The 25,854-nt window shown below is 36.2% G+C and overlaps 4 protein-coding genes and 1 pseudogene across 5 annotated transcripts; 2 read left to right on the plus strand and 3 right to left on the minus strand.

Annotated features, from left to right (window-relative positions):
* The first annotated feature begins 1,745 nt into the window (after nt 1-1,745).
* LOC110638059 (acidic endochitinase) lies at nt 1,746-4,418 on the plus strand. The gene is given in 1 exon segment (XM_058141426.1): nt 1,746-4,418. A coding segment is annotated over 1 exon segment (858 nt). The 5' UTR covers nt 1,746-3,470; the 3' UTR covers nt 4,329-4,418.
* Nucleotides 4,355-5,862, plus strand: LOC110638040 (acidic endochitinase-like; annotated as a pseudogene).
* Nucleotides 5,863-5,994: 132 nt separating this feature from the next.
* Nucleotides 5,995-14,462, minus strand: LOC110638026 (uncharacterized). Its single transcript, XM_021788424.2, has 14 exons — nt 13,538-14,462; nt 13,213-13,299; nt 12,424-12,533; nt 11,719-11,769; nt 11,151-11,322; nt 10,554-10,871; nt 10,265-10,468; nt 9,067-9,552; nt 8,736-8,945; nt 8,213-8,401; nt 7,562-7,725; nt 7,284-7,436; nt 7,092-7,170; nt 5,995-6,631 (listed from the first exon to the last, which is right to left on the minus strand). The coding sequence occupies exons 1-14, from the start codon at nt 13,973-13,975 to the stop codon at nt 6,182-6,184; spliced, it is 3,111 nt and encodes a 1,036-aa protein (XP_021644116.2). The 5' UTR covers nt 13,976-14,462; the 3' UTR covers nt 5,995-6,181.
* A 766-nt stretch (nt 14,463-15,228) lies between these two features.
* LOC110638060 (UDP-D-xylose:L-fucose alpha-1,3-D-xylosyltransferase MGP4) lies at nt 15,229-18,242 on the minus strand. The gene is made up of 4 exons (XM_021788467.2): nt 17,445-18,242; nt 16,946-17,107; nt 16,073-16,288; nt 15,229-15,776 (listed from the first exon to the last, which is right to left on the minus strand). Exons 1-4 carry the CDS (start codon nt 17,925-17,927, stop codon nt 15,567-15,569), a joined length of 1,071 nt encoding a protein of 356 aa, XP_021644159.1. The 5' UTR covers nt 17,928-18,242; the 3' UTR covers nt 15,229-15,566.
* A 1,664-nt stretch (nt 18,243-19,906) lies between these two features.
* Nucleotides 19,907-25,051, minus strand: LOC110638062 (protein ABIL1). 2 transcript variants are annotated; one of them, XM_058141443.1, is made up of 9 exons: nt 24,571-25,051; nt 24,224-24,306; nt 23,191-23,390; nt 23,010-23,109; nt 22,813-22,905; nt 22,590-22,674; nt 22,409-22,461; nt 22,193-22,299; nt 19,907-20,521 (listed from the first exon to the last, which is right to left on the minus strand). In XM_058141443.1, the coding sequence occupies exons 1-9, from the start codon at nt 24,615-24,617 to the stop codon at nt 20,366-20,368; spliced, it is 924 nt and encodes a 307-aa protein (XP_057997426.1). In that variant the 5' UTR covers nt 24,618-25,051; the 3' UTR covers nt 19,907-20,365. The 2 variants fall into 2 exon arrangements, with proteins under 2 accessions (XP_057997426.1, XP_057997432.1); XM_058141449.1 differs by having other exon boundaries at nt 23,191-23,341; nt 24,571-25,042.
* Nucleotides 25,052-25,854: the final 803 nt, after the last annotated feature.

A 25,854-nucleotide genomic window follows, 5' to 3' on the forward strand; every position in this document is an offset into this window, starting at 1 on the left:
AGCCAGCAGTGTTCACAGAAAGAGACGAGACATAGATGAATATCTATGAGAGAATCGTTGCAAATGCAAACTCTTTGGGCCATACAAATAGGTAAATCACAAATCAAAATAAGTGAACTTTTTGGCAGAAATATGTTAATGCTTGTAATTCTTGACCAAAACCTGTGGTGGGCGGGTGAAATCCAAGTGAACATTAAAAACTGTCAATACCAACTCTTGTATTTTATTTTTGTCATGGATGCCATACGCATACTAAAACGTCACTAGCAATTGGTGGTTGGAATTTGTAGGGTCGCTCATTCATAAATTTTATTCTATTTCAAACTTTTCAGGGCATGCTATTGTCATCAATTGTAGATTGGCAAGCTTTTTGCCTTATTTTGTCTCTCAGTATATAAAAATGGAATACAGGTCAGGTGACCTTAAAAGACAAAAGCATTTATAGATATTTTCACAAAATTGCAATTTATTGTAAAACAAAATAATTAAATTGAAATGATGGATGATCTTTAATAGGATATGTGATATTACTTGTTCAGCATTTACTTTACTAAACTAATATGAAAATGATGCTTGTAAGCTTAAATGGTATGGAGATGACTAATTGCCATGGATTGGTTGCAGTTGTATGCTTTAATTTTTGTGGGTCGTGTTGTAATGCAACCCCACAAAAAAAATAGATTGGACGGAGGAGGTATAACCTTGCATAGCATACTACAAATAATTGTCGTGTAGAAGGATGGATGGTGATTGAAATTGAATAGGATTTTAATTAGGAGATGAATTTTCATGTATAGGTGTAAGAGATAAAAGACATGATTGGTGGCACCGCTGCATTGACAAACTGAATCTACCTAAGGGAATAAAATAGGCATATTATTGCTACTTCGACAGATAATACTTCACGGGAGAGAAACAGACAAGACCATTATTCATCCATCACAACTTGCCGCAACCATTCTCTCTTATTTTGCTTCCTCATAATAATAATAATAATAATAATAGTAATAATAAATACCAACATGATGGTTGGCTTGATTGCTAAGACAAGTGTAATTAATTCTCATAATCTCATCATGTTACAAGGAGATCATAAAAAATCAGGTGGAAAAGTAGAGAAGAAATGCCTTAGCATAATTGCAAACATAAGTACAGCGCCGGTGGAGCTTTACAGAGAATCGGCTCAAAATCCGGAGGAATCCGTAGAGAAGGAAGAGTGCAGAGAGCAAAGCCGTAGAGTGGGACATGGTATCCCATGAAAAATGATATTATATAATCTCATTCGCCAAAAATTGTCGTACGTTCCCATCTATGTTTCGGTTACTTAAAAATCGATTTGTTTATTAATTATTTCATTTGATTTTATCCATCAATCAATCCCGTCGTCCTCCGTGCTACAGGCTACAGCTATCCCCCTATGCCCCAGCTTGCGGGCTTCTTCGCTCACCCCCTACCCTCATTTTCTTCTGCTTTGTCATCCGTGCCATTTCTTCCAAGTTGTACAATTTTACTCATCTTCTTCCTCTACAGTACCCACGCCTGCTCTAATTTCTTGTTCGTGCATTTATAAAAAAAAAAAAAACTTGAAAATATATTGTACTTTCATGTTTTTATTTCTTAGCACATGGCTTTTTTTTTCTCGACATTTTTTTCTACAGCCTTCGAGCGGAGACGATTTTTTTTTTTTTTTTTAATATTGAGCTAGAAGGATTTCTATGCTTGTCGGCCCATTTTAACAGACATTGGCAAACTTGGGAATAAGGATATTTGGACTTCCAAATTTTAAATGGACCAAAGTGGGATGTCGGTAATCAATCAGCCCGCCCAATTAATCCACCGCCGCCAGCCCAGGAGCCCTCTGTTTCGCCCCCAACTTTTCTATGAATACAGAGCGGCTTAAAATTTCGAATCGACCACAACGGTTTACACATCAAGAATGAGGGGACACAGTGATGATCTCCACCGTTGATCAGTCTTACTAACTCCATGGTCAAATCACAAACACTGATCTGACGATCTATATGTCCCACCCGAAGTATGCATAAGAGAATGATCTCATCAATCCAATAAGTACACTGTCAATTACCACCATTGTCAAAATGTTAAACCACCTGATCACCCCTAGATAACGATATAAGCCGGGCACAGAGGAAGCCTCATCTGCAACAGCAACCCACAGAATAGCCCTCCATCGGCCAATGGTGACATCAAATGATTCGTCTCTAACCCCGTTTCAGTCCTTCAGGGCTGTTGATGAGGCTGAAGATGAAGTAGTCGTAAAATCAGCAACCATCAAATAAATCTCCCGGGTCTCCACAAGAATTTTCGCCGCGCGCATCCTCTTCCGTCGAAATCGACTTCTTTAATTCACGAAGCCACCGGCGATGAATACTCTCTCCCATAAGATCACGATAATCAATAGCCGATACTCCATTACGGTCGCGAAATGTTGATAATAACACCGTTGTTAAACACCCCCTGGAATCTTCCAGACGGTCGTTGAATCTGCAGAGCAATGGATGGGGGTTTTTATTTCTTTGGCTGGGGAAAAGAGTGGTATGTTGCTGGTAAGGAAATGGATGGTGCCAAGGAGTGGGTCACGGAGACAATCGACGGCGTAGATTTCCAATGAAACACCGGTGGTTTCGCTGGAAAGGAATTCAGGCTTGTTGAAGTGGGCACTACATCGTCAATGCTTTTTGACCAATTTGGCCCATTTTGTAAGGTTTGCTTTTCTCTATGCTCTAACTATGTGGGAAAAACAACCTCACATTACAAATGGACTGGGACACAATTAGTTCAGCCCAATTTATGTTCAACTCCTCCAGGCCCACAACTTTCTTACACTCTGGCGTAATGATTTACGCTTTTGGAAAGAAATATAAGGATTACCTTTGGTGGCCTCAAACATGTGGTTCTCACTGCCAAGATTGCCATCCTTTTCCACATGTGTATTGTTATCGTCAAACTTGTGGTTCTGACGGCTAAGAATGTCATCCTTTTCCAAATGTGTATTGTTATCCTCACTCCCCAAGGGATATGATCGATTGACCATGAATTTGAATGTAATAGAAGTGCAAAGCTTGAAATATTATGCTACTGCTTACAAGTATTGGCAAGAGTACAATTTACAATTGTTTACTTAATTCTTGTGCTGTGATTGTGAAATATGATAACTTGGCTTAATTTAGTAGCCGAATAAGCCAAATTAAAATGCATCAAATTTTTTGATCAAAATTTAGTTGCCGACTAGGCCAAATAAGTGCATGCATGCAGTCGCGATCAATCATAATAAGTGAAAGCTAATCCGTAACCGTGCATGCATGTGTACGACTGGAATTTATCTTCGAAACTCTATAAGTTGACCTGCAAGGTTACCTTTTGTCTATCAAGCTGTTGCGAAGAAAGCCAAATACAAGCAAGCAACGGCCACTAAAATCTACTCACTAGCCGTAACTTTTTCACTTGTTATGCTGCTTGCTCTGGTTTTCAGATCTGATGCTGGACGCATTGTGGTCTATTGGGGCCAGGATGAGAGGGAGGGCACACTTACTGCAACGTGTGCCACAGGACAATACCAAATCGTCAACATAGCATTCCTTTCAAAATTTGGCAATGCCCAAAAGCCTCGAATCGATTTAGCTGGTCATTGCGATGCAGCCTCTAATGGTTGCCAGAAGATCTCGAAGGACATCAAATATTGCCAAAACCGAGGCATTAAGGTAATGCTTTCAATTGGAGGTAGCGATGGCAGCTACAATTTAACTTCTGCTGATGATGCTAGGACTGTCGCCAACTATTTGTAGAACAAATTCCTCGGAGGACATTCGAACTCACGGCCTTTAGGCGACGCCGTGTTGGATGGTATAGATTTTGACATCGAGAAAGGTAGTGGAACTCACTACGCTGCACTTGCAGGAAGATTGTCCCAGCTCAGCCGAAACAGGAGGAAGAAAGTCTACTTAACTGCGGCACCACAATGTCCGTTCCCTGATCAATACATCAACGGTGCACTTTCCACTGGGCTATTCGACTATGTTTGGATCCAATTTTACAACAATCCTTCCTGTGAGTATAGTTCTAGCAATCCTGGGAAATTTAAGAGGTCCTGGATTAAATGGAAGTCATCTATTCCAGCTCGTAAGTTCTTTGTTGATCTTCCGGCTTCTCATGCTGCTGCTGGCAATGGTTTTGCGCCCACAAATGAGCTTGTATCTAAAGTACTGCCTTTTGTTAAGGGCTCTTCTAAATATGGGGGTGTCATGCTTTGGGATCGCTACAATGATCTGAAGAATGAATATAGTTCCAAAATTAAGGGCAGCGTTTAGATGCTCCAACAAAACGTTTGCTTTTTATGGATTCTCTTGGAAGAGTTCTTTTGGTACGATAAAATAAATAATATCTTGCTTGCTTATTAATTTATTTTTTTTAACAGAAGATATGATATACTTTAATAAGTATTCTTTCAACTTTCTTAGGGTATTAAAAATGATATTAGACATATTAACGACGCGGTGAAATTTTGAGTTTAAATATCAAGAGTATAAAATTAATTATTAAAAAAAATTAATAGCTAGCATGATTTGGTTTAAGTAATCGAAAGTATATTACTAATATTTATATTTAGGTAAAGTGTATGGAGATTTTTTAAAATTAAGATAAGAAATTAAAATATTTTTAATTCACCTATTTTGATAATTAAAAAGTGAAAATTTTAATTTTAAAACCTCAAACAACTTCACATTATTTGAAAGTCCTTCCTTCTAAATAAACTCAATATTTTATTTATAAAAATTTCCTCCCAAACCACATTGTTAGTGGGGGAGTTTTATCCTCTCGCTAGCAAGTCAATTACACCAATGTTTTCCCACCAAAATTTGTGCTTTACCACTGTAACCTGAAAGAAAAACTCATAGTCCATCTAATTTTTTTTTTCTGTGGAAAAGTTAGAATACACTCACATACGGTCAGTAATTTTCACCTCTATAAATAGTTGGCTTGTGAAGAAAGTCAAACGGCTCAACACTTGATAATGGGTACCAAATTTTCTGCAAAGTTTACTGGGGTCAAGATGGGAGGGAAGGAACACTTACTAGCGCATGCAACTCGCAAAAATACGGCATAGTAAACATAGCATTCCTCTCAGTTTTTGGGAATGGCCAGAGGCCTCAACTCAACCTAGCCGGACATTGTAACGCTGCCTCAAATGGCTGCCGAGGAGTTTCCAGAGACATCTATAATTGTCAAAACAAAGGCGTTAAGGTGATGCTATCAATCGGTGGTGGTTCTAGTAGCTACTCCTTGTCCTCGGATAATGAGGCGATGAGCATCGCAGACTATTTATGGAACAATTTCCTTAGTGGGAGCTCAAATTCAAGGCCACTAGGCGATGCCATATTGGATGGGATAGATTTGACATCGAGGGTGGTGAACGCCACTACGTTGCGTTGGCCACCAGACTATCCGAGCTCAGTAGGGGAGGCAGGAAGGTATACTTAACTGCAGCACCACAGTGCCCTTTCCCTGACTACTATCTGGGTAATTCGCTTTCCACTGGACTTTTTGACTGTGTCTGAATCCAATTTGACAACAATCCCCAGTGCGAGTATAAATCAAATAGTCCTAAGAGCTTCAAGGATTCATGGAACAAATGGGCGTCTTCTATCACTGCAAGTAAGTTCTTTGTTGGACTTCCTGCGTCTCAGGCAATTGCTGGCAGCGGTTATCTGCGGCCTAATGTGTTGATATCTCAAGTCCTACCTTTTGTTAAGGGATCCTCGAAGTATGGCGGTATAATGCTTTGGAATAAATACTACGATGACAAGAATGGATATAGTTCAAAAATCAGCAGCAGTGTTTGAAAGAACTCCCAATGAAGATACGCCTTTGTTATGGTTGTGATAATGAAATAAAGTGTTGCTCTCTATCAATGACGAGTAACAGATTCTAGTTTTAAATGAGTATTGATAACCTTGGTTGAAGTTCAAGAAGAAATTAAAAGAACAAGAAAGCTAGTATAAAATTGAGACATTCTTCAGTATTTATAAGCATGCAGTTAGTTACATACAAACCCCTCGCATACAAAATAAGAACTGATGAGGGAAAAATTAACAATGAAAGAATTATCAAATTAACCCTACCAATTCCAAGGCTGCCCAACTCCCAAAAAACGAATTTAATTCTACAAAAACAAAGACTTTAACATTGTTGAGTTTGAATTTTCTATCTCCTCTGGTGGGGGCTTTACATACTTCCCTATTACCTTTTGGTGGCGTTTTCTCCTCATCCGGTGGAGTTTGTCCTTGCTTTGTTGCTTCCTCTTCTCTTTCCGTCGATTGCGAAGATTCCTTTCTTTTTCAAACACACCTTGCCAGACTACCTCTCCTGTTGATGGCCATAACCACCTTTTCTTAGGGTGGTCAGAATCTGCCTCCTCAGCCAAGTCTTCATCCATGCTCTTTAGGGTGGCGTACGAGAACCATTTAACCCACATTTTGCCTCTCCTGCTCTTCATTTTGTGCTGCTCTTGCATCAAGCCAGTCTCAGGGTTTACATACACCATCTGCCTTGCACTGTGGTATGCCCAGACATTTATCAGCAGCTCAAGGGCTCGTGAGTAGCAATGCTTATCCTGCAAATCCAAAATCCAACACAGCTAAACCTATAACCAGCAATGTTCATTTTAAGGATCATTTGGAAAGTAAAAGAAAATAAATTCTTAACCATAATTTACTCCTGCAATGGTAGCCCACAAAATCTATTTGGTGGAAGGTATTAATTCATTTTTGTTTAATATGTAATTTGATGTTTTCATTGGCATTTTCATGTGAATGATAATCGTCATGAATCCACTTGATTACAAGCCAAGTCTATTTATCAAAAAATTTTCTAAAGTCAACTTGAGCATAATTTGAAACTAAGATCTGCTTTTTTGGTTGTGCGAAACTAAGGTCTATTATATTAGGCTGGAAAGTACCATTGGATCAACTCTCTTGATCTCCACTCATGAGTTCACAAACAAATTCCAAAAAGGACAGAAGACTATTTCCGGTAAGACGCAAACCTGATCATCTAGAGAAAAATAAAGTTACCTTCGATAAACTCAGATAACAATGACCACTCTGATGGTGCTCCTCATACATTTGTGCATCCAATGCATCTACAAACATTCTGCATCCACCACAGTTCAAGCTTAATACTTCGAAAAAATTTCTGATAAAACCCTCACAAGAATGGACAAAGTTTGAATTCTAAGTTAGCAAGCCAACAATAATTTATTACACCTTGAAAACATCACAAACTCTAGGAAGGACCTCGTTGGCAAAGCCCAACTCAGCATGACAGACCATGTATCCCCATCATCAGGCATAGGTGGTAAATAATCCAAATCTTGCCCAACACCATACATACTCCTAAATGCCTCAGAAAATGCTGACCTTCAATCAGCCATTAGAAGGAGAAATCAGCTGAAATTCTAAATGAAAAAGGAGAAATATGGCAATTTGAGCACAACAGGTCAGATTTTCATAACAAAATTTGCAACTGGCTGCAAAGTTCTTACTTGCAATTTCCAGCATTAATAGCATCGCAAAATGACCAAAAATCTTGCTGCAACGGATTTCTTGGATCCATGTCCATGCGAACCCAAAAGTAGAGTGTATCCCCATGCCTTCGTGTTTGAATAGCATCTAATAATGCCTTTTCAGCAGTCCGAGATAAAGATGCCTGCTTATACCCAACAATTAAAAAAGGAAGTGTGAAAGGCAAGAAATCAGGTATAAAATGGAGGTCTGATGCATTTCCTTGCATTCCAGACCCAATAATACTGGAAAATATATAAAGGTGCAGATTCAAGATTTTCTTTTACTAATTTAGCTATTTTCAATTTCATTTCATCTATATAAAATCTGTAACACCCATAAACAATGTATTTGTTCACATCAGAACTGCTCGCTCATAATAAAGGTGATGTTAAAAGGAAATTAATAACTGAGATCCAATGCAAATTGTATCATAAAATTGTTGCATTGCATGTAACCCTAATGCTTCATGGTCTCAGTGCTTGGCGAAATTGTCCAGAAGCTGCCAGACGTTTTTGAATTTAGGCCTGATATGACCAGTTCTGATAATTCAATCTGAATGACGCAAAATGTAGAACAGACAACTAGTTTCAAAAAGAGAGAGACAAAAAATACAGAGAGTAACACTCTACCTTCCTTGCTGTTGCCCTCCAAGATTGAAACCCTACCCAAGCATTCTTGTGAATACGGTCAATTCGATTTGCAATTGCAAAAAAAGCTCCATATTCACCAAGGGTATCCCTATAATATGGATTATTAAGAAGTGGTAGACGAGAGGGTCCATCAACATCATCAGTCCTAGGTCTTCTACCTTTTGTGGACTGCAACCATATTCAGTATATCAAAATCATATAGCTAAAGATACATGTTAGAATAGAAGACACATTACAAGAGACTGAGTTAGAATTGCATAAGAAATTAATAATATATGAGTTCCTTAAATACAAGAAGAAGAAGGAGAATAAGAAGAAGAAGATAAGATGAGGAGCAAATATTGACAAACCAAAATCATCTCCCACAGGTTAATCAATATAAGGAACATTGAAGTCAAGAAATTAACTAAATGGCAAATGAATTGTCCAGCATACATCTCCCACAAAATAAAAGTAATGTAGACAGCTGGTTAGAAATAAAGATAAAAGGAAGCAAACTCACCAACCCTATTCCACGATACAGTGAACTAAGGTGAAGAAAAGACCAGGTTCCTTCCCCAAAGTATGGTTCATAAATGCACAATGGCTGACCTGTCCTCTCAAGTTCCCCTTCATCCCTTTCATGTAAATCATTTCTAGTTCTATCAGCCCTTTTGGCACCTCGATATACTTCCTCCCATGTACCATGAGGTTGATCACTTCGATCTTTTAGCTGCATAATATTCCAAAGGATATCAAATTTCTCAAAGGATGTAGTCAAATACAAGAGAACAAGAGCATTTGTTCAATCCAGTACTAACACAAGGCATATCATTGCCACAACAAATTCTTACCTCTTCTTCCTCTCTTCTCTTTCTTGCATTAAAGATCTGATTGTCTTTCTCTTCTTTCCAAATTTCATATGAGAATGATTCGTCATTAGAAGTTATAGAACCAGAGCTCTCTCTTTGTGTATGGTTCCACTGCTCCTCGACCTTGACTAAGAATCCGGAACTTCTCAAAGTTCTGTCTTCATATGTCAAATTTAGAAATGCTCCAAATCGATGCCAGCACCATTCTTCTTTCAATTTGGCAGGAATTTGCACAAAAGCTTTAGGAAGAGCAACTTCTGATGGAAGCCTGATAACTTTCTCAAGTAGAGAAGCATAACCTTCAACAGTTTCTGCAACCATCAGGTTTTTAGCAGTACCCTTTCCTACTGAAGCAATATTGCGAGCTAAAGGTGATAATTTTCCATTTGAAATCACTTGCAATACAATCTGTGTTAGAACCCTGATATTCTCCTTAGGGAAAAGAAAGCCATTCACCCTGTCATCAACCTAATTGTTATTGTTAATGCAGTCAGTAGATTGCTCAAAAGACGGAAAAAAAAAAAGGAATATATACTGAGATACATGCTTTTTTATGGTTAAGAACTAATTATTATGGTTTCTAGATCATCACAAAAATTAACACTGACATCTTAACCAAGCCCTCTCCAAAATTTCCTTTTACCAAAAATTATAGACATGTTACCAAGAAGGTACACGGAGGGTAGTTAAATATTTAATAAACATAATTGAACACTTCTGATCTTAAGAGGGCTGAGTTTCAACATGAGGTTGTGACACAAGCTCCTAAAGAATCTCATGCCTGACATGATGAGAAAGAAATGACGAAATCCTTCGTGAGGAAACTAGTTGGATCAGTAGCAGGACTAAGAAGGAAAAGAGAAGGGCAAAGTGCATAAGAAGCTGTTGCACAAATAATGATGAATCTAGATCATGAGCTAGAAGAAGATCAACAAAAACCTAGGATGAAGTAATGAACAAAAGCACAGTGGCTTTTCTTGCAATAGAAGATTGGATATTGAGACCTCTGAATACAAAAGCTGAAACACAAATATTTGCCACTCTTCCATGTACTAGGGCAAGGGCTTGTTGAGTGAGCTAGCTTTGCATTTCATGTTACAAATTATCAGTTAAATTTAAGTATTTTATAAATACTGCAGATGCATAAAGACAAAAGAGAAATCAACAATCAGAAACATACATATTTCCTAATCATGTGGAGATCTGGGGCTATGATGGGTTTTCCAATGCACATGGCTTTTATCAAAATTTCTGGAAAAGATTGTTCCTCATGGAAGGACCCATATACCACAATATCAGCTGCATTTAGCATACTGCCTGCATCCCCATCAATAGCTATGTGCTTTACAGCACCTCTTGGATAATGCAAGTTAACAGCAATTGCCTGAGGAGAAAAGGAGATTATAGAAATTAAGTATCTGTTATCAGAAACTGTGAACCAAGACCAACAGGCATTATATAAATCATACCTCAACAGCCACACTGTAATTACTGCTTGAATTGCCACTTAAGACAATGATTTTGAGATGAAAATTTGAATTATCACCGAATGGGATGTCAGAAAAAAGTGGTAACAAAGCCTGCAAAATGAGTGCATGCTCCAGCCACAAACCCCTGTATAGAAATTGACTTCCTACAATTGTAATGACAACATCATCAGGTCCATAACCCATTTTCAGACGCACATTATCTTTGTACAATGCCACCACATCATCTGCTTCCCATGCTTGAGCAGGAGAACCCGGAATAACATAATAGTTTCCAGCATCAAATGCAGAGTACATTATCTGTATTTTAGAAATTAAACCACTGGAGATAAATATGGACTTCAGCACCAATGCCAAATGCATAATCACTAAATATAGTCGTATAAACAAAATGCTGGGCTGAAATTTGCTAAATATAGAAGGTATTGTATAAAAATGAGCCTTATAAGGAGTTGCATTCAATCAGCATGCTGTGACTTGGGCACTCTTTGCTTGTTGAAAAGAAAAAATCATAGAAATTAAGACCACGGAAATTTAACTAGTGTCCACAAGGTGAGAAATTTTACAGTAAATAATTACCGGCAGGACAAGGTTTGGGAAGACCACTACAGTAGCACGGTTGAAAACTCTTTTCCAATCATTCACAAGCTCAATTTGCCCATTTACAGTGTATTGTCTTGAACGAACAGCAAGAGTTCTTTCATGGATGGTCCATATAAGAGGTATGGACTTGAAAGGCTCCTGCATAAAACTATAAAAAGTGAAATCATTCAAGTTAATAAACTTGGACAAGTAAGATCACCCACAAATCAACTCAGTTATGATAGTTTCAATTCTCATACATGTTCCAAACAAAATAAAGTGAACAAATTATCCCCCACCCATAATGTGTAACATCAGATAACAGCCTTTGTATTTTGATCCTCATAAGTTGTTAAAGTTTCAGATGCAAGGCATGGGCAGATTTTTTGAGTCATACAATTAAGGCAAGATAATCATATAAGATTATCAAACAAATAATTAAATAACTACAAAACCTCAACAGTAAATTTTTATAACAGAAGCAGCAGAAAAAGGGATTAAAGAAAAGTATTTGGATCAGAAAAAATTTGGACAAAATATATAACACAATGATATTATATCTTACCAAGAAAAAACAACCTTGGTTTCCAATGAGTTCACAAGTATGCCATCATAACTGCAAAACAAAGCATCAAATTCAGATGTAAGCAAAAAAATCTTTAAATTAAATGAGTCATACCAGTCTCAATAATTTGATAAACAAATGAGAAGCCACCCCAAATGGGCACAAAATCAGCTTGATTGTCACACATCAAATTTTCTAAAGCATTTAAATTAATCAACATAAAACCTGTCCTTAAATAATTCAGCTATCTGCAGTATTCAGAAGCATTAAAATTGAGCTGTTCTAATGATCCAGTCATAAAAAAAAATATATAAGCAAAGGTTTTTCTCCTGGCAAAGAAACAATTATCAAAAAGCTTCAAATTTAGAGCAATAATAAGAATCAAAGAATTCAATGAAATTGGCAGGATTGCCCTAACCCCTTGAGAAAAACTGACAGAATGTTAGGCAAGGCAAAGGCAATAAATGGTCATCAGTAATGACCAGTCCACGACATCACATGTAGCAGTTTCAAAATTAACCAACAATTGCATCTGCTGCTAACTTGTAAGAAATTCTCACACAGTTTCTTTTTGAAGATTTTTATGAAAAGTGACGAGTTAGAAATTCTCAAACAGTTACTTTTGAGAGATTTATATTAAACATTAATACAAATACTGTTGAAAAGTTCAATATATTTTAAAGATTTAGTTGCAACACTTCATACATTAGCCAATCAACAGCAATTTCCATCCTGTGGTTGCTCTGAAAAATGGTGACTGGGACTCCTATGCTCTTCCATATATCATGTGCAGGACCATCTTCAAGTGAAAAAACCTGCCAAAGAAATTACAAGTTTGAGGTTAAGATAAATTACAGATATATTATCAGAAAAGTCCTCCACTTAATTTCTGTGAGAATCAAAAGTAAATGTTCTTTGCTAGCAAAAATACTCATATAGTCAATATGCCCGTAGTATCAGCCAAAGTAAGATATCCTGTGCCCATCAACCATGGGTATGTGAAAAGTTTAAAAATAAGTAAGACATTGATTGTTCAAATAAACAAGAAATTGCACTTAAATATTTGTGCAATTCAACAAGACATTTTCCTCAAACACTCGATTCATCCATAATTTTCTTCTCTGAACCTATGTCACCCATAAAATCCTGCAATAACAGTTTCATACTCCCCAAACTAATAAGATTTAATTACATTCCTATTTATCACCACAAAATTTCCCAACAAAAAGCATTGACCATACCCATCTTCCAACTCCCCCCCACCTCTCTCTCTCTCTCTCTCTCTCTCTCTCTCTCTCCCCCCACTTGTGAGATTTTAAGATTTTTTTTTTTAAAAAGAAAGGGCATAAACTACCTATTATCCCAAAGACCTCTAATTACTTTGTCATACCAATCTCAACCTCCAATAGAACAGAATTACGGAGTTGATTTTAGTAACTCCCATCTTGCCAGAAATGACTAAGGTAGCAAAATACTACAGATCAATTTGACAACCTGGGTTGTATAACCAATCTCCTGCAATGCGGTTGCAACAGTCACCATCAGCAGCTGCTGTGGATCCACTAACAGATCCGCAAACACCTACACAAAAAAAAATATATATATATATATATATATATATATATATATATATATATATATATATATATATATATATATAAAAGGCTCAAGGGAAAGAAACCAATCCTGATGAAAACAATATTAAAGGAAAATCATAGATAAACCATAAAAGGCAGACCCTTTAATATACAAAGCCACTCAACATGCAAATAAGAATAAAATTCACAATGGTAACAACAACAGATTACTAAGGACTGACCAATGCGAGCTGGGGTTTCCTATACCCGAAACGATGTTGTGTTCTATTGAAACTAGATGACAGATTGACTTCTCTAGCTTCCTTTTGAAATTTCTCCATAAGCTTTGAAGGCTCGAGTTTGATGTCTTCTCCAAAATCTAAAGTTCCCATATCCTTCAAATACAACAAATCCCCATAAACCATGTCCAGCTGTTTCCTCGAATCCTGTGATTTCTCAATCACAGAACCAGGCAAAAACATCTGGAAAAGAACAACAAAGAAGAGAAATACAGCCACTGTACAAATCCATTGCAGGTAATCTAGCTTCTTGGAAAGCAAGAAACGGGAAAATCTCGATCTGGGTCTGAGCAAAAAGGGATATCTCTCGCTTCTACCAGCTGAAGAAGAGCGAAGAAGACTCTCCCTCTTCAACGGAAGAGCAGACTCCAGAGAACCCATTGTCCCATCAAATAGCACCAAATCGAGTACAATTACATGCAGATAACATGAAAAAGAAAAGCGAAAACTATGTCACACCCACGAACACAGTAGTCTCGCTCACTCTCAGTGATGTCTCAATTGAAGTGAAAAGGAATAGCAGAGAGTAAATTCAAGATGCTTGTGAGTTGAGGAATAGGTATATATATATATATATAGAGAGAGAGAGAGAGAGAGAGTGAAAGGCGAAGAAGCTAACGTTGTAAGGATCGTCCACAGTCAAAACATAAGCGCCCGTCGATTGATGGACATGGATAGATTTTTAACGAATTTTCAGTGTTTAGAAATATAGGAGACGAGACTGTTCCAGCCTAAAATTCGGGTCTTGTGTATACATAATTTAGCAAGCGACAACTTTTTTTTCATTTAATTAATATAAAAATTTATATAAGATCATGATATATATTCATTTTTTTTTTCTATTGAATTTGGAAAAGGAAAATGTTTTGATTTCTATACGTTACTTAAAATAATAATTAAATCAGTTATATATCCCAATACTTTTAATATTATAAATTACGTTTTTTAATAATTGGAAATTATTTGAGAATAATCAATTTTTTGTTATAATGATAACGAAATGTCTCTAAATATATAAAGCAGAAACTGATGATTGAAAATGGAGGTCTAAATTTAACCTATAAGAGAGAAAAAAAAAAAATAAAAACCTTGATTGGTTGATTCGTAAGTGATGCACTAATTGGGCCTTGCCGACAATTCCTCTTTCTCATCTATAGGCTGATTAACCTTCCAAGTGTCAAGTGACATACACCAGCACACAGGCCCAACAGCTATTATTTTTAACTTGTTAAATTTCATTTTTTTTTAAAAAAAAAAAACCATCTTAATATAAATATAATATTGTACGTTTAAAACTTATAAATTTACTTAAATAATAATAATAACTATACCCTAAAAGAAGTTGGTGATTAATATAAACCAGTTTCCCTCTTGAACACGTAATGCGTTTAGCTCAAATTCATTGGCATTTCCTTAATCCGGTTTTCAAATTTACAAAAGATTATACTCTCTGCTTATATTCTCCAGTTAACGCATACAAACTTGTTGCAGAGGATAAGATTTTAATATTCACTAAATTTGAGCTTGATTTGTGCATCCAATCCATCTATGGACAATGGCTTCATTTTGTACGGAAAATTGCCTTTCTATAAGGTCAATATTAGAACTCTAGGATGAAGGAGGGAGACGCCACGTTGTCCAAATAGGGAATTGCATTTCAACAAAATGACAAGCATCCTTTTGCAGTTCCATTATGTAATGAATTCCATGGGGGAGAAGGAATATCAAACCATGTCATTTCCATAAAACAGATAAACCTTTGCTAATCAACCCAGCCATGACCTTGCACCCAGAAAAATCCTCTGCCATAAACCTAAAAAAGCAAGAAATAAACACCATATTGCTTAATGCTCCATACTCTTCAGCTCTATTCCATTACTGGCAGTTGATTAAGGGCAAGAATCCAATTTGTAAGTAGCATTTCTGCAGGGTTGCAGCAACTCCAGAAATAGCTCGTAGGTAAAACAACTCATCATAATTTGCCAAGTGGGGACTCTTGAGAGTGATCATCCACCAACCACAGGCCAAAATCATGAAACCGCTTTATCTTCTTCTCAAAGCCTGTGATGTAATTGTTGTGAATGATTACATGCTTTCCATTTGTTTCCTGCACCCATGTCTGGTTCTTGAAGTACAAACCTCCCGTTGCGAATGCTGCCTGTGGCAGCAGGTACAGGTCCACCTACATGAAATATTACGAGTACATATCACCAGCACATGACCAGGATTCACAATCAATTATTTGCTATGCTCAGAACAAATTTAAGTAAAAAGCAAGAAATGCTACTCCTTTTCCTTCCAATGTGATACAAGCCTCGCCCTAAGGATTAATAAAGCCACATCCTAAGGCAACTAGCTGCTTCAAATACACTAAACTAGGATTAGAAGGCTATTCTAGAATAGAAATTTGTACAACTAATTCACAGTATTCCAGTTTCTAGATCAAGTAAAAAAGACAGCAAACAGAACAGAACAAACCTGTCCAGCAGTTTTGTTTAATGCCCAGTTGAAAGCAGGTTGATCATTTGATTTCTTTGCTCTAGACCATGGCTGAGCTTGAAGTTCCTCAATCCACTTCTTCATAACTAGTTTTGCTCCATCGGTAGGGCGCAGGAAAATCATGCAACTGCATATATAAGTGCGCCCCTTTTTACCTGGAGGTGGTAAATCATGGGAGTGGTTCAGAGGCTTCACCTGGACATCCAAAGAATAAAGGCATTGCAAATCTATGACAAATATAGCATACTCTACTTTGAACAAACAAGCATGCATATCCCAGGAAATCTAAAGTTCTCACCAATTTGATCAATGGCAAAGGTTTTAGAAAGGCAAGATAACTTAATTCTAAAAAGGCATAATTATAATCAATATCATTAAAATTTTGTCAATTTAAACATAATCCAACAACATTGCAGTGCAGCCCCTTCCTTAGGCACAAAATAATATCTCATTATAAAGGTTTATTTTCAATACAAAATACCAACAAGATGCAACTCATTCAAGATATCTAGCGCATTCATAGGATCTTAGAAGCTGGAGCTTGAGAGAATAAGAGTACGAGGTAGAACTCCAAGTAATGCAAAAATTGGTTTAATTTCACAACATAATTTTCTAAGCATCGTAAGTCCAGCCCCTGTAACAATGTATCACGCTGATTTTAATTGGGTATGCAAACTGATAGAAATTTGAAATGTGAATTGTAGAACATTCAAATTGCCAATTAGTACACAAGGTAACTATGCTGTTTTAGTCATCAGTTGAGGAGGCACATATCTAGTATCAATTGCTCCATGTTCCAAAAATAGGATAAATTAAAATGCACCAAAACTGGTTAAGAGTTAGCATACGTACCGCAGCCATGTCGTCGGTGAAGTACACATCATGCTTTCCCAGCAAATAGGGAAAGGGATCTCCTAACCAGACCATATCAACATCATTGTACATTACATTATACCCAAGCTCCAAAATATGCAGCAGGTGACGAGGCCTTCGGGATGTGAAATTAAAGAATCCCTGTGCAAGAACTCCAAACAAGACCGTGTCAGAATAGTAATGAAGTCAATCACGCATAGAGATACAGTTCCTAACAAATCAATAAGCAAATAATGGCAGGAAAAGTAACAGAAAGAAGTAATCTTTCGTTTAGCAGAGAATAGGGACAACGGAAAAAGGTCTGAAAACCAGCATTACCATGATCATTGAGAAACTGAAATTCCAAATTTCATCGCATCCAATTCTAACAAAAAATAGGGCAAAATACAATGCGGCTATATGTCACTGAATAGTAAGTGAAGTAGCCAGCTTTAATGTAAAATGAATGAAGCCCAATAATAAAAAATGGGAATAATACCTGAGAACCAAATTTATGGGCAGTTTGGGAATCAGGAGCTGGCGGAACAAGTACAGCATGGCCAGGCCACTTCTCATTGACCTTATAAAGCGTTGCATAATCTTCAGCAATGACAAGGACCTTGTCTTGATGCTTTTGCCTTACAATACTAATCAACCAGTTGTTAAGGAAGGGCAAGTAAGGCTGGCTAACTGCACAAACAATCACAGTCCCATTCTTGGCCACAAAAGACACAGCTTGGGCCAGAGTGTACTGACGCCATTTGCTAAGAGAGGGTTTAGTCACCGAGAAGATACCCTGGGGCATCCCCGTCCACGGCATGAATACTCCCAGAATTAGCATAAGAGAGAACAAAACTATGAGGCCAGTGCGGCTAAAAATTGAAATTTGCCTTTGGGAATTGGAGGAATAGGGTGGTGATAATGGGTGGTATGGATCGGAAAGCGTAGTTTGGAGAGTCCTTTGGTGCAAAAAAGATGGCATTGTGTAGCTATATTGTACCTATTTACAGGCGAGAAAGGATTTGCAGTGGAGTTCAGATTCCAAAAGGGTGTGCGGATGGAGTATTACAATGGTTTCAGGAGCAAGATGTATTGAGATCGGATCTGTAATTCTGTTCATGGATTGCGGAGTGAAAAACAGTGAGCGGGCAGATTAGGAGTTGAACGAGGGTCGGTTCTTAATTGAGATCCTTTTACGGGTATCCGCGTAGAGCAGTAAAGTCCCCGAACATGAATCACGCACATGCTGAGCGCATGCCATTGGAATTAATTAAAATAGTAAATTTCTCCCTTTATATATAGACCCACAGTAAATATCACTTAATCCGCTGCTGATAACTCCTTTTTAAAATTTTTACATCGGCTGGGAATGTGTTTAGACATTAAGGCTCTCTTTGGATAGATGAGAGAACGGTAATTAATGGAAAGATAAGAGAGTATAAGGAAGAAAAAGGATGAAGAAGGTTATAATAAAAAGAATCTCATGTTTGAAAAGAGGTGAATTAATGAAAAGGTAAGAAAATGTAATGTATATTTTTCATGTTTAAAAAGAGGTGAAAGAAAGATAAATAATTATTAGAAGTATAAAAATATTTTTTTTATTAGATAATTTATTAAATAGTAAATTCATTAGGATAAATTTTAAATTTGTAAATAATAATGATCCACTATAAATAAATCATAAAATTAATAGATCAAAATAATAATGCGTAAATCTAATAAATATTGAATAAAAAATAAATTATTTAAAAAAATAATAATTGAAGCATAATAATTAAAGTAAACTATTGAAAGAATAAATAAAAAAATAATAATTAAAATATAATAATTACAGCAAACTATTTAAAAACAAATGATTGAAAGCAGGGAAACTATGTATAACCACTTGAGAAAGAAGACATTTATTTATAGTGGTACAATAAGTTTATTTTTAATGGATATAATTAGATTTTTAATAAAAAATTAAGGATACAATAGAAAAATAAAAAATAAATTAATTTTCAGCTCTCACCCCTCCTATAAGAAAAATTGAAATTTAAGGAGTAAGAAAAAGTAAGCATTGTCCTTACTTACTCTTATCTTTTACTAACTCAAATCTTTTCAAATAAAGGTATAATAATTATTTATTCCTTCTTACTTTTATTTAACCTTACCCTTATTCACCCAGACAGAGCGTAAAAAAAAAAAAAGCAGAATCCCTCCGATGAGTTTAGCTTTTGCGTCATTGTAAGCCTCAATGGACTGGACGTACCAATCAAATTGGCCCAGCTACGTTAGGCAATGTTATCCAAAATTTTAATAGCAAGAAGAAATTGAAGAGAAGAAGAACATCCATGTATGTATATAAAAAAAATAAAATAAAATAAAATCATTAATTTATCTTTTTTATTTATTTAACTCCATTGAAATTTAAACTTAAATTCTTACAATTCTACAAAAAAATGATAAAAGAAACATGACTTTTACAGAAGGTAAAACTAAAATCTAGAAAGTAATTTTTTTTTTTGTTTTGATTTCTTTGTTTTTAATTTTTCTTATATTTTATATTTTAAATTTTAAATTCCATGATAATTATTGAAACATAAATTTTACTTTGATAAAAACACCTTTTTTTTAATGAAACTAAAAACCACAAACCAACCTAACAAGCGCACCCCCAAATTGCAGATATGTATTTCACTTGCTCGGTACACGAACTTCTCAACAAACTTGCCCCAGTCGGCATTAGGCAGTCACATTCATTGATGTCCAATCTAAGCATCTTTACATGCATCATTTGGCACATTCCTCCCCCTTCATGCTTCAAATATCGGGTGGAGAAAAGCAAAATACAGATAAAAGCGAAAGAAAGTCAAAGTCTAAGGCACCTAATTGTAAGAGAAAATTTTGATCTGCTAGATTAAAATTGATGAATCAATATAGCTTGCTAAGTGAAATAGCAAAAATAATCAAACTGCATACTATGGACAAAAGATTATAATGAAATTGCTAAGAGATTACAATGGTTTCAAAAAGCTTAGATAACTCTGAGTGGAACATATCAGGACAAACGCTAAATCTGATCTCAAATAGTGATACATAATTTTGCGTTATTGGTCTCAACTACCTGAAATAATGTACCTTGAACCATCAATATTATCATTATTCAGCATTATCAACAATAACCCACAATTATTAGCATTATCAACAAAACCAAGGGGTAAAGACAATCATTATTATCGTCATTACCAGATTCTGATGCATAATATGCTCATTATTAGAACCAAGTGTAAGAATTAGGATGGAATGAGCAATTAATTTTCACTGACCACAAAAGAGGTCATTATCAACAAGCAAGGGAGAGCATTGCCAGTGCAGTGGATGTAAATGCGGCAAGCGCAAGGGTGGCATAAACAATTTGCTCTGTTGAGGCTTGATCGTTCATGAGACTGGGCCAGCCTTCTGTTTTGGTGTTTTCTGTTTAACAAAAAAAGCTGATAGCACACTTTTACTGCGAGCAGGAGCACGTACCATCTCACGCCTTGGGTTGTCAAATGACAAGAATGCTGTCAAAGGCTTAGAACCCTCCAATGGTTCCTGCAAAAAGAAACTGTCATGAGCTCTATTCTCTACAAATACTGGCTTCAGGTATGAGATGATATGCAAGGAACATAAAGTCAGATAATCTAACCAAGCGAAAAATTCAAAAAGCATTCATTCCAAAAGCATATACAGCAGGGGGAAATCCCTCTGGAATTATTTCCTTAAATAAGATAATTCAATGGGAAGAAACGATAAGCCTTTCTCAATCAGTGGATTTAGGGGGCATATCTTTAACATACAGTAATTAATCTCCAGAAACAAGTAAACAATAATCAGCTAAGGAGAACTCCATGAAATGAAGCATATCCCACATCAAGTACATGATCATTCAAGCAATATTTCTAGATAGTTGAGTTACCATAAACATGACTTGCATCTAAACACCCAGAAGCCAAGACATGGTCTGAATTTCTTGTCTGCTACATGGACACATATCAACAGCCAATTACAAAAATTCAATCCTCAAGTATCCTATGAATGTATTAAACAACTAGCAGACAAGATAAATCCAATAATTAGCTTAGAATGCTTCAAGTTGCTTGATCTAGAATCTGGATGAATTCCAAATTTCAAACATAAGTACTCCATGATCCCAAGTAATCAATAAATCATCAATTAAAATTCAATCAGTTTGTAGCATTTCATGTTCCCACTTCTGTTAAAGGTAAAAGGTCTCCACTCTCCATAGAGCTTACACATATTAACATACCATGCTCGACGAAGGAAAAATATAAATAAGTAATTTGCTGCACACCACTGTTCAAGGCATGTGGCATTAATCAAGATATCTAGACTTAAAGAGACCCCAGCTCTTAAATATTCCTAATCCATAAAACATAATAGTTGCATACACACTACTTTCAGTTATAAGATAGCTGGTTCTTACTTCAGACGGAAATTAGAGCAATAATCAATCCATTACAGGTACATGAAGTTCCTCATCATGCACCATGTTTAATTGAAGACAACCAAAACCATGATTATTTCCAGATTAACAATAAGAAGTTTGCATACAAGTCCAGAGTAGAATATGGCCTTTTCCTATCCTTACATATGAAATTGACATACTAGAAAAAGGACAAAGACTGAGCATAATTATTCCCACACAAATCACTTAAAAGCAGGAGCCTTTTGCAGGTTGCATCACTAATAAAAGAATGGAACAGCTTCCCACAATTTGCAATTGTTGGTGAATCAATGTCTCACATTATGTGGCACAATTTATCAAGCAACTCTGATCATCTGGATTAAAACTCATAACAGCTATCATGCTTATATTTAGGATAAAGACTTTATACGGTCAGAACTCATTTAGCTCTGCTCAGACCCATAGGACAAAAAGAAAGGTGAAAAGAATGAAAACAGTTAAATCCATTTGACAGGTGAGCATGAACTACCAAGGCATTAACCTTTTTAAGGTGGTTCGTAGAAGGTATCATCTAATATATGAAATGACCCAAAAAAGGCACTCACTCAATGGATTAAAGGAAATCAAGAAAAAAAATTTTAAAAAAAAATCTCAAGCAAAAAAACAAGCCAAGGAAAAGTTCATAAAATAATTTTACTTCCTTTTGTTTATTTATTATTCAATATTTCTTTTAATATTCAACCATATACTTAGATGAATGTCAGGCATGTCTGTGTTCTTGCTGATTTTGACATTACCCTGCGTGTGACACCAAATGTTTGCTTGACTACACCAGATGCAAGACTTCCAGTCGATAGCTGAGCAGGAACTACTGATGGTCTTGTCCATGTACTCTCTTCTTTATCTGATAGCATAAGGTACCCTTAGAGGATGTTATGATTTCCATATCCAAGGTATCCCACTTAAGTGCATAACTAAATAAAATCACAGAATATTATTTATCTTATACATACCCAATAGTTGGAAAACTGCAAAAGATTTTCCAGAATTTTTTGTGTCTTCAGCACTGCATGATAAGGATATGTCCAATGCTTTTGCATCTCAAAAGCCCATTATTGGCAATAGATACATAAACAGAAAAGCAGAGCTTTATCCCTTATTAAAAAAATCATGCAAGTGTTTTTATAGACTAACCTCATCAAAGTTTGTGAAGTCCCTTTCAATGCAGACTTGGTCTCAGAGGCTAATTGCCAGGAAAGAGTTTTTGATGCTGGGGAACCTGATTTAACACACATTGATCAGCTATTTGAAACTCTCTTACCAACAAATGTGATAATAATAATAATAATAATAATAATAATAATAATAATAATAATAATAATAATAACAATGCAAATTATGTGCCCAGCTCCTATACCTGAAGGCTGGAGACAAGATCTAGCCTGAAATGGATTTTGCCTCACATCAGTCTGAATGTGAGGGCTAAAGTGTACCTTCTTGTTAACAGAATCTAGGACAAAAAGAGGAGCAAAACCAAAAAACGAGTGAGAACTTATATATGTCTCCCCAGATCGATTAGTACCTATGCAAGAAGCTAGAGGTAACGAGTCTTACTTGGTAACATGTAATGTTTGTGATGTCTCGGGATGAATGCCAACAACTGCTGCTGTCTAATGCCTTCCTTATGTGTATATGTTTGGCATGTAAGAAGTTGCTGATATTAACAAACTAAATGAGTTGGGTCCATCCATTTGAGGTTTTTATAAGATATTCAGGCAGACATATGGAAAATTACCTGATTTAGACAAGAAATCTTTAGCTCTATGGTTGAGACATCTAAAGTATGTTGCTCAAGAAGGTCAGTTAACTTGTAAGCCACAGTGCCAAGATGATCAACAGCATTAACAAGGGCTCGTACAGCATAATCTTTCAGGTTGTCCAACACCCTATTCCATGACAACAAGAAAAGTTTGAGCATGAGCAGAAAACAGACGTCTGCAGTCCAAATGAAGAAGACATTAGGTTATACTAGCTCATTGCAGTCACATAGACACGATGAAAGCAAGTACTTTTTAATTCATCCATAAGTGCATGCCAAGTTTTCTTTCCTATTATCAACTCTAGAAAGGTCATTCTGAATAAATACGTGTTGACCTTTGTATGTTTAGACTCTATGGGTGTTTGGATGAGCAATTGGAAACCAACATTTCCAAGCACTAATTTGAGGTATCTGGCAAAGTTAGCATTTGAAAAAGTTAGCTGATGGGACAACTTCTCAAAATCCAACAGTTGGCAGCTCAAAATTATAACCAAAATGCTAACTACTGGGATTTCTAATTGTTGGCAATTGGGATTTTGGCTTCCAACAGCTAGCTGCCGATTACCAACATCTAACCATTGATGGCCACCCACCTATAGTTAACTAACCGCTCAAAGTTGGCTACTGTTGTCTCACATTGGTTTGGGATAAGGTGTTCATGTTATATATAAGATTTAGGCATACCTCTTCCCCTTGAGTTGGCTTTTGTAGTAGAATTAGACTCGAGTCTATTTTTTTCACATGAAAAGTTTCAAGTGCTCCAATACAATCTATGCATTAAATTATATAATTCATAAAACTACGTCAATATAACTATGCAATTAAATTATCAGTTGGTATCATAGACTTATGTAATCTTTATAGTCATAAGGTCACCCTTACCCAGAAACTCTCTGCTATGGCAATCCTAGTACTGGGAACAAACTATGATTTTGCAGTGACTTGCAAATGGAGCTAAATCATGCAATAAGTGTATCAATTAAAAGCATAAGTGGAAGAAAGGTCTTACATCTGTTTTTGCTCACTGTGAAGATAGGACTTCTCACAATATTCTGCAGCAGAATAAAGTTGAGGCCGCAAGTTTTTGAGCTCCTGTAAAAACAATAGCATAGCTATCATATTACTCCTTACAAGGCACTTACAAAGCATTACATCCTGAACAAACAGCTTATAGTTAACAAACAAAATATACAACAAACAAATAAAATACATTTAAAAACAACTAGTTGACTAAGCTGAGCTGAATTTCCGCTACCTTCACAGCTAAAAAGTCTAAAATATTAAAATTAAAGTCAATCGACAGCGAAAATGAAACAGCGACGGGCACAAGCAGATCTGGTCCAAATTTCTACATACCTGCAAAGCTTTGACGAAGCTTTTGCTGCGCTCCATGGAAACGTCATCGAAGGTCATGGGTGGATTGTCCGACGCGGTTTGCTCCAATTCCATTTTTCTCAGTCGTTAAAAGCGTGAGTTAAGAATTTCTGACAAAAATGAATTGACATATACAAACCCTAAACGCATAATATTAAAGAAAAGCTGAGGGACTAATATTATATGAATGTGCAAGTAATATAAAAAAATGGTTAGATTTGGGGTTAGGTAGCAGAGAGCTAAACCAAATGTAGAAAGAGAGAGAAAACTGAAAAAGTGGAAAGTAGAGAGAGTGAGTGAAGTAGAAGCGATTCCAAGCAGGTGAGTGGACATTGTAATTTGTTGGAGTTAATAGCAAGTTAAAAGGACTTTGGCGCTTGAGGCAGGCAGGCATTTATTTTGCCAGTATTTATTGGAGTTTTGGTTGTTGACAGTCTTCAGTGAGAGAGCAAGACGAATGGATAAAAATTAAAAAATAACGTTAATTGATTTTTACTTTTTGAAGACGGATATGAAAGGACGATTTTACCTCGAGTTAAAAGCACCGAATCCCCGTGGGCGGTGGGCCGTAGTCTGCTCTGGTAAAATAATAAACTCAGTAGTCAACTTATGATTTCGCCAACCAGAATAGGCTTCCCCTTGGAAGTGCCATTGATGGCTCGTATTAGCACGAGGATCAGGATAAACGCAAAAGTAAGTGATATAAATGAAGCTTTCAATGTGCAGTATATGATAATTGGTTCATCGGTGCCACAAGACAAGAGTTGAAGGAGGAAGAAGAAGAGACATGAAGAGAGCAATCAAAGAAGATGAACAGTCGGAGTTAAAAGAATAGAGTGTGATGGCAATTGGGAGAGCATTGCATGCATGTCTCTGAATTTGAGGGATTTGTGGGAAAGAAATATGCCTAGCTTTCTTCTCTATTCTCAACTCTTTTTATCAAATTGTCATCGGAAATTAAGTTAAGTTGGAGGATGAAGTTATTTTCAGAAACAAATCAAGGATCAATCTGTACTTAATTATAATTTATCCTTATATTATGAGCTTCCATCTCAAGGCACTTCCCCAGATCTCCAAAATAATAATCAACGAGATAGTACTTCAAACTTCAATATCTTGGAAAAACAAATTCAAGAGAAGATCTTATGAATGTTACATGTACCATCACTCATATGGATTGGTTTTTATCACATGAATGGAACTCAGCCATACTAGTATAATGCATATTGATGCAGTAATTTTAAAGGTTTTTATTTTTATTTTTAA

Source organism: Hevea brasiliensis, chromosome 2 (genome assembly GCF_030052815.1).
Source record: "Hevea brasiliensis isolate MT/VB/25A 57/8 chromosome 2, ASM3005281v1, whole genome shotgun sequence".
Lineage (NCBI taxonomy): Eukaryota > Viridiplantae > Streptophyta > Magnoliopsida > Malpighiales > Euphorbiaceae > Hevea > Hevea brasiliensis.